At 33.6% G+C, this 8,094-nt stretch overlaps 1 protein-coding gene across 1 annotated transcript; it reads right to left on the bottom strand.

Moving 5' to 3' along the window:
* Positions 1-2,858: 2,858 nt before the first annotated feature.
* Hand (heart- and neural crest derivatives-expressed protein) lies at positions 2,859-7,450 on the bottom strand. Its single transcript, XM_072890897.1, has 3 exons — positions 6,781-7,450; positions 4,725-5,395; positions 2,859-3,531 (listed from the first exon to the last, which is right to left on the bottom strand). Exons 1-3 carry the CDS (start codon positions 6,860-6,862, stop codon positions 3,397-3,399), a joined length of 888 nt encoding a protein of 295 aa, XP_072746998.1. The 5' UTR covers positions 6,863-7,450; the 3' UTR covers positions 2,859-3,396.
* Positions 7,451-8,094: the final 644 nt, after the last annotated feature.

Genomic DNA, 8,094 nt, shown 5'->3' with positions numbered 1-8,094 from the left:
ATTACATGGAAACAATAATATCGCAATCAAAGTCGCCATATCTCGCAATTATTTTGAACAGACTTATACTCTCTTTTTATTTTTCTATATATATAAATTAATTAAAATTAATAAACTTTATACTTTTTCTCTCTCTCATTAAATGGAAGCATTTTCTTCCCTCCCTTTATTCATTCTTCCTACGACAGCTAAAGACGCGATTTTATTGTCCTTTTTATAAGAAAAAAAATCAAAAGTAGGCACGTGCTATGTTAGATAGGTGCGAAAGAAGGCGGGGTAGGTGAATCGACATCGCTTTGTAAACTCTTGCCCTGACGAAGCCCAGAACACCTCCCGCGGCCGACGGTGCACGATATAAACACTCCCGCGGTACCGCAAGAACTTGGGGCTATTCTCGGTAGCCAGTTGAGGAGAGATTGTTCCCTCGCACGGGAAAACGAATCCTAAAACATTCGTTGCATCGCGACGAAAATTGCAACTTATCGTATTAATTCGTGCGCGATTTGCATTTAAAAAATTAAATAATTACAAAGCATCTTTGGTGACAATTCAGTCTCTGCAGCCAATTTTTATATCATTTATATATCAAAACACACATCAATAATTTAGAAATTTAAGAAGAAAGATAGTTACATTAAGTATTTTAATGAAATAGCAAAATTATATTTTATGTTTACTGCTTATTTCAAATGGATTATACTTTATCAATATTATAATCAGCAATACGCGGTTACGTAAATATTTAACAGTAAGTTTGTGTGTTGTCGTGAAATCGTGTAGTAATTTAGCAGTAACACTTTGTAAATAATTCCGACTGTGAAATCGGGCGTAGGATTTACAGAGGATTACTTTATAGTAGAATGCTTGACACGGAACGCCGACGTTAAGAGCGAAGGGTTAACATTCTGGCATGCCGGACACGCGAAAGAAATACTTGGAATATTTACTGCGATATATTTTCTTGTAAATAATAGACGAGATTCTCTCTTTCTTTAACAATTGTTCTCGCTCAAATCTGTACGATTCGATTTTTATCAAATTTTAATTCAACAAATTAAAAATCTTATATACATGAACGAAGCGCGACGATATTTTTTTAAATTTTTTCTTAAACTTAAATAAAATGCTCTTTTAAGAATTTATTCCATACTTTATTCGAAAGCATTCTCGAGCAATTACATTGATTAAAATAAAATTATACAATTTGATCTAATGCGCACAATGCACGTGATAATGCAGACTGTATACGCTATCGGTGATCAGTACGACTTGACATTTAAAGTGTGTATCACGATTTAATAACTGGACGTAGAAAGAGTTGTAGGCTCGAATAACAAAATATGAGGTCTCGTCAGCGTCAGAGGAGCCGGTTGAAATGTTTACGTCGAGGCAACAGCGAGGCTCAGCTACATAGTAACATTTTCAAAGTCCCACGAACGTGCACGCTCGCTCATAATATATAGTATATAGTGCCACTCGTTGCGATAAACAAACGGCTCGTCAATCGCCTCGATAATATCGATCTTGGACTTGGCGATCACTCGCGTACAATACACAAGACCGACAATGTCGTCTTCGGTTGATCCGTCGGATCGTTGTTTGGGTGCGATGGACATTGATGGACCGTCACAGACACCATCGAAGACAATCACAAATATTTAGTCTCGTGAATCAAAGTTTCTGATAGCAAAAATAGAAATTATAATTATGTTAATTAAATAATTTTGTACATAATTGATTGATTGATCGTAGAAAATATTTAATCTCGCGATGAAATTTCTGACAATAAAATTAAACCTTAATCGCAATTATTAATCAATAGAATCGATCGAATGATGATTGCAATTATTTAGCGAAAGGTATTATCGTACGGGATTATTTTCCCTTCCAAAGATAGATTTCTATGCCTATCTGATGTTTTAAAAGCTAATCTGTACTTTAAATATCCACAAAGAAATCACATAATTTAAGAATAATTTTCCCAAAACTCAAATAATTTTTAAGTTATTTTTAATATGAAATATCGCGCAAAATAAGGACCGTAACAGATTCGACGAAAACAAGCGAGATGGATTAAGTAAATTCTAAGATTATTCACTAAGAGAAGTTTTTTCCTAATATATAGGATTGCCTACAGTATCAGACACGCTACATGGGATCAAGTACTGGCGCCAGGGTATCCGAAATTTGAAACCAACTGCTCTACACAATGAATTCTCCGTCTATAAGTTAGCTAAGTAGAAGAAAAAGATAGAGAAAGAGAATTTCTCACGGTTTTTTCTTTTGAATAATTTTTTTTATAAATATATGTATGTGTATAAATTAGAGAAATGTACGGAAAACGATATATAAAAATAGTGCCCTAAAAATAACTTTTAATTAAACTTTGAGAAGAAATACTTATTTGAGATATATATTATAAATATTGCAAATAAAATAAAATATTTAATTTTTCGTTAAATTGATACAACACAAAGAATATAAAAATGTGAAAAATATTTCTCAAATATTTATATTAATCTAAAATTTCTTTTTTTTCATTATAATATAAATGTAACTTTTATTAAAAATATGATGACACAATATATGAAATATAAAAATATTGTGCAGAAAGTGATTATATATTTATACTATTAACACATTTATTTTTTTTTAATTAGTAATTTCTATTAAGCATAATTATTTATCTCAATATACAATTGCAAAGAATTAATAATGCTTTGTTTTTTTTTTTTATATAAAAATTCGAAATATTAAAAAAAAGATTTTTTAAAATAATTTGTAAAAAGGATTTTAAAAAATAAGATCATCACAAGTTTCATTATATGATACATTATTTATTGCTATAAAGAGAGAAGATACTTTATACATTTTTATGATACTTTATATACAAAACTTTACAGAGATTCTTAAATCTAATCAATGACGCGCAATTTCGCACTAAAATTATAATCTTATTGATTACAACTCAATCACGTTTGGAACTTATATATAAAATAATATTCTTTGGTTCAAAGTATAGACATCGATCGCTACAGAAGGAACAAAATTCTATGTACATACACAACGAATTAATTAAAGCGCTATATACACAAACGATTCTACTCATTTTTTACCCAATCGTAGATTTCATTAAGTCACAATTGCTTAATATTTTTTAAAATTTAATGTTTTATAAATGAAAGCTTTATTTCATCCAGAATATTATAAGTCAGTATAATTTCGAATTTTCGAGAGATGTTCGAGAAGATGTATGAAAGACACATCAGTCGTTAAATTGCAACTCATATTTTTTTCCGACAGTAAAAAGCGTCAAGCGCAAAAAGTAACGCTCGTTTCGAGCGATATTTCGCGAATATCGCAGATATGTTTTGACAAGAGTGTCTTCGGTATATTTTATTGCATCTGGTTGGTCGGTGATTCTTGCTTCAATTCGAGGGCCCACATGTGCTGCGGCCAACCCGTTCGCCCTTTGCTCTTCGTCGGTTCTTCGTGGCCGAGATTCGGGATAGATTGCAAACACGATTCATTCTATAAAGAAATAGAATTATTTGATGACAAATGTCTTTATTAAAAATTAATTTTATCTCCGCAGTTAATGTAATGTCATGTTTAAAATCTGATGCTTCGTCCACATTGCATCTTTAATATTAGACTCAAGACTAAAATGGAGATAGAATTTCAGTAATTGTCAGACAAATTGTTCTAAGAAGCAAAAGACATCGATTATCGATCATGACTGAAAATTATAGTGACCTTTATTGAGAGAAGAAAAGTCTACGTGGGCGGTAAACGGTCGCAGAAAATTTTAAGAAAACCACAAATAATAAGTTTGAGGAAAACAAATTGCTTCCAAAGTTCAGAATTAGAAAAGAATGATTTGGAAGGGGGAGGAGATCAATTGGAAAATCAATGGGTCCCTTTAAAATTTCCTTTGTTCCCTTTATGCTTTCTACTAAACCTTCCGAAAATAACGGGTCATTACCTTTCGAAGGAAATTTTTTTAAGTCCATTATCAATAAAATTAAACAATTATTTCATTCTCTTCTCATGCAATTAATAGTAAAATTAAAATTAATTATATTAAATAATCACAATTTTATGGAAAAATCGCAATTTTTAATTGCAGCATTTTTGTGATTTAATCTTTTTTTTTCTTGTTGTACTACATTATATTAACTTGTATTTGAATCAAGTTGATACAAATTCTAGCAAAATTATTTTTCCGATCCTTTGTTAGACTTTAATAATGATCGTGTGAAAATTCGATGTGATATGTTTATAACAAATCCCGAAGCACGTTGATGACTTTAAGGTCGAGTTCTCAGGCTGACATACGTTGGCCAATTAAAGAGTCGAATGTTTATGTTAAGACGATGCTCACAAAAGCGTTCTAAGAGATTTAGGAAAGTCCATTTACAGAGGATAGAATAATTCATTCCGAAGAACTTTCGTTCCGCGACCGAAGACGGTCCGCGTTGTTTCGAGTAGCTCTCGAAATTCTTCAAGATTTTTTTTTTAGAAAAACGAAAAATCTCACGAGTTTTAAATATGAAGGGAAAGTTAGAAAGCAGCAGGAATAAAGTTTGGCAAAAGAAAATGTTATCTCGATGCATATATTATTTAAAGCTCACACTAATCTCCTTATAAGTTATAAACAAATTATAAATTTGACATTTTGAAACAGATTATTAATCGTTACCACAGATATTGTAACGTCTTACTTGATTGGGTTGAGTCGCTTTGTTCCTCCTGCCATTTGAGAGAATCTCTGCGCGAAAGGTCTGCGGTTCCTCTCCCTCGTCGCTCTCCAAAACCGCCATCAGATATCCAATATAAGACGCCGCTAGCCTGAGGGTTTTTATTTTCGACAATTTTGTGTCCGCTGGCACGTTGGGGATGCAATCCCTCAAGTCGGAAAAGGCGTTGTTTATGCTCTGCGTGCGACGACGCTCTTTCTTGTTCGCAGTGTTCCGCCTTTTCGGAGGTCTGGCAGGTGCCACGCCGTCCTCGCGAACGCCCTGATGAAGATGTTGCTGAAGGGTACCGACTACCCCGCTGACAACTTGCTGCCCAATCTGGGCGTTGGCGAACTCGTGCTCGCGTCGGTGACCAGGTTGATGATGGTGATGGTGTAGGTGATGTTGATGATGGTGGGGCGACGTTTCCTGTTGCCCCTGGAGGTACGGTAGAGTAGCGTAATGCTGGCTGGCCGTCGGGTGCATGTATTGCTGCAGCGGCGAGTAGCTTGTCTCTTGGATGCCGATTTCCTCGATCAGAGGTGGCGTCGACGCGGTAGAGCTACCTGCCCCCGAGCTATTCCCCGAGGTGCCGGAATCGGCGCCTCCCCAATAGGTAGATTGACTGTCGGCATCGGGAACCGAACTCAGAGGCCCTGTGTAAAAATCACGTTTCACGTTTTTGTGCAATTGCTAGATGTATTGATGGAATTAATTTTTACACAAGTTTGTTACAAAGTACGATAATCATTCGTGACACTGTGACAACTCAGGTTGTCACAGCATCGTGAGTGATTTAAAAAAAAATTCTCTTTCGTCAATTTTATAATTTTCAAGATAAAGATAGTAATTTTTTTTGGAATTAATAATTCCCAGAGATTTTTAACAGAGGGTAATCAAATGAGAATGTTGGAAAGAATGACGTTTCTTAATCTGTTCTTAAAGAATTGATAAATATTTCTAAACTACATTATCCTGTGACACTTCTTCAAGTAATAAAGCTTAAATTTCAGTTTTCTTAAAGATTCTCTACTAAATTAGATTTAGTAAAATTCGCCTTTATTAGCAAAATTTGATGCAACATATTATCGCACATTTTATAAATGAATTATTAATAAAAATAATTTGCATAAAATATGCATAAACATTTTTCATGCAACATATGTTTTGCATTTTTAATGCATTCATTTTTAATGCAAAACATACGTTGCATGAAAAATGTTTATATACAATGTATATATTTATAAAAAACTCTTTTGAATAATTATATATTTCATTACTGGCCATTCTTCGTCTCTTCGTGAAAAAGTACTAGTCCGATCTTTTTTTTTATTATTAAACATCCGTAATGTTGTTGCTATGCGAATTATGTAATAAAGAGAAGTGACAATAAAATCAACTTCTTGTATGCAAATTGAAAAATCGAGTTTTAGCTTCAAGAAATGTTTCTATTTTTGATCTTATGTAAAATAGATTATTTCATTAAACGTGTAGAAATGAGCATTTTTCATTGCACATACACACTATGATGACAATATAAATTCATATATTACAGCAAATGTAAAGAAATATTTTAAATAATTTTAAGAGAATAAATTTTATTTTAAAAAGTTACAAACGAAGAAAATATTTATAACGTGAAACACAAAGCTGTAATTCAAGATCTGAAATAACGTATCGATATATCTTTTATTTGATATTTGTATAATAATATTGTAATCTGTGCACGTCATTATCCACACATATATTGCATATATAACATAAATTATATTCTCTTCAATAATTTAAATAATTTAAGTCCCTTTAACAGAGAGATCTCTATTTTGAATTTATGTAGTTTGAGAACTGAATTACATGATTTTATATAATTTATGAAATTGCGACATATATATATATAATTCGAAATCTCGTTTTGAAATTTTTAATGTGTACTTTTGCGAATTAATGATATTCTTGGAAAATTTATGAAAGAAACACTTTGTTATATATTTAGATTAATTTTCGAAACAATCATTTTCAATATTAAAATTTATGCACTTACCGTAAGGAAGTTGAGTGACATAATTATATGGCTGGTGCCATTGCGGATAGTATTCTGTCTGCGCCTCATATCCACCAAGCATGGTGCCTGATATTGTCACTGTCAGGTCTTTTCAATTCACTAACTTCACAATGTGTTCACTCTCAATTTTTAATTTCTGAACTTATTATTACAAACAATTGTTGCCCAATTATTACCAATGATTATTTATTTATTTTTATTATATCTTATATTTCTCGAATACGAAGATCTCTAATTTCCATTTAAATGTCGTTTTACAGAATAAAATTTATTGCCGGTCGATTATTATATTTTATGATATATTCTTTTTTACACTAATTATTTATTTTGTCTTCCTTTTGTGATTATTATATTTTACAATATTACTTTCGCTTTCACTGGCGATCCTATTCCGGAAACTTATCAATTGATATGTATCTTTTTATGTAATATTTTTGACCATCAAATTCTTTCTATTTCTCGATCGCGGACCGTCTCTTCATCAACTTGCACTTAAATGTCGTCTCGCGAACTTCCAGCGCAGACTGTCAACCTCGGACGATTCTGGCGCTCACCCGACGAAGCCACTATATTTTCGGTCGGTCTTGGTTGTCGAATGACGCGATGCAGTTTCGGACGTGCAGCCAAAATGACACTGAGAAAACGGGATTTGGTGCGGTACCAATCTGCCTCCCCGTGCGGAACCCCTGGCCCCCGGCTGCTCCGTTTTTCGCTTCGTCGGTGGTAGTAGACGCGAGTTAGGAGTGGGTGTACCCGAACGGATCTGTCGTGACCCGACCTCGTAAACGGGCGGAGCTCGGTTTGGTCTACGCCTCTGAGAGAGGACCCCCGGGATTCAATTAGTAAATTGAGGGAGCTCGCCGTCGACGAGCCAGGGCGAAGTGGGGTATGATTTAGGGTATGACGTGCCTCCGCATTATCCCTCCGTCGCCGACCGCCAGCTCGATTCGCGATGTATCGCCATCGCCGTCGTGCTCGTCTTTTTGCCAATCGATTCGAGCGAACGCGAGATGCTTGAGATGCTGTTCGTATAATAATATTAGTTGCGAAATATCGGTGCGATATATAGCGTGCGAGGCTGCGACGCAAATTGGATGAAATGCGCACGGAATACAAGAAGGATTCTTTGTATCGTAAATTTGCTTGAAAAGAAAGGAAAAATTTTGTTGAATATTTTCTAATTTGATGGTGAATATTTTTTTCTTAAATATTTTTTTAATTAAATATTCCCTTTCTCTTTTCTTTTTTGTTTTGTATTTCTTTTTCTTTTTGTCGCGTTGAAGATTTTTTATT

This window comes from Anoplolepis gracilipes, chromosome 4, assembly GCF_047496725.1.
Source record: "Anoplolepis gracilipes chromosome 4, ASM4749672v1, whole genome shotgun sequence".
In the NCBI taxonomy this organism is placed as follows: domain Eukaryota; kingdom Metazoa; phylum Arthropoda; class Insecta; order Hymenoptera; family Formicidae; genus Anoplolepis; species Anoplolepis gracilipes.
This window is presented reverse-complemented; position numbering and strand designations above follow the sequence as displayed.

Bases quoted from the DNA above. Each gene is read 5' to 3' on its own strand.
- Hand (XM_072890897.1), bottom strand. From the start codon at position 6,862: ATGCTTGGTGGATATGAGGCGCAGACAGAATACTATCCGCAATGGCAC. The intron at 5,396-6,780 runs GTAAGTGCATAA...ATTTTTACACAG, and splicing joins TGTCACTCAACTTCCTTACG to GGCCTCTGAGTTCGGTTCCC. The intron at 3,532-4,724 runs GTAAGACGTTAC...ATTTCTTTATAG, and splicing joins AAGCGACTCAACCCAATCAA to AATGAATCGTGTTTGCAATC.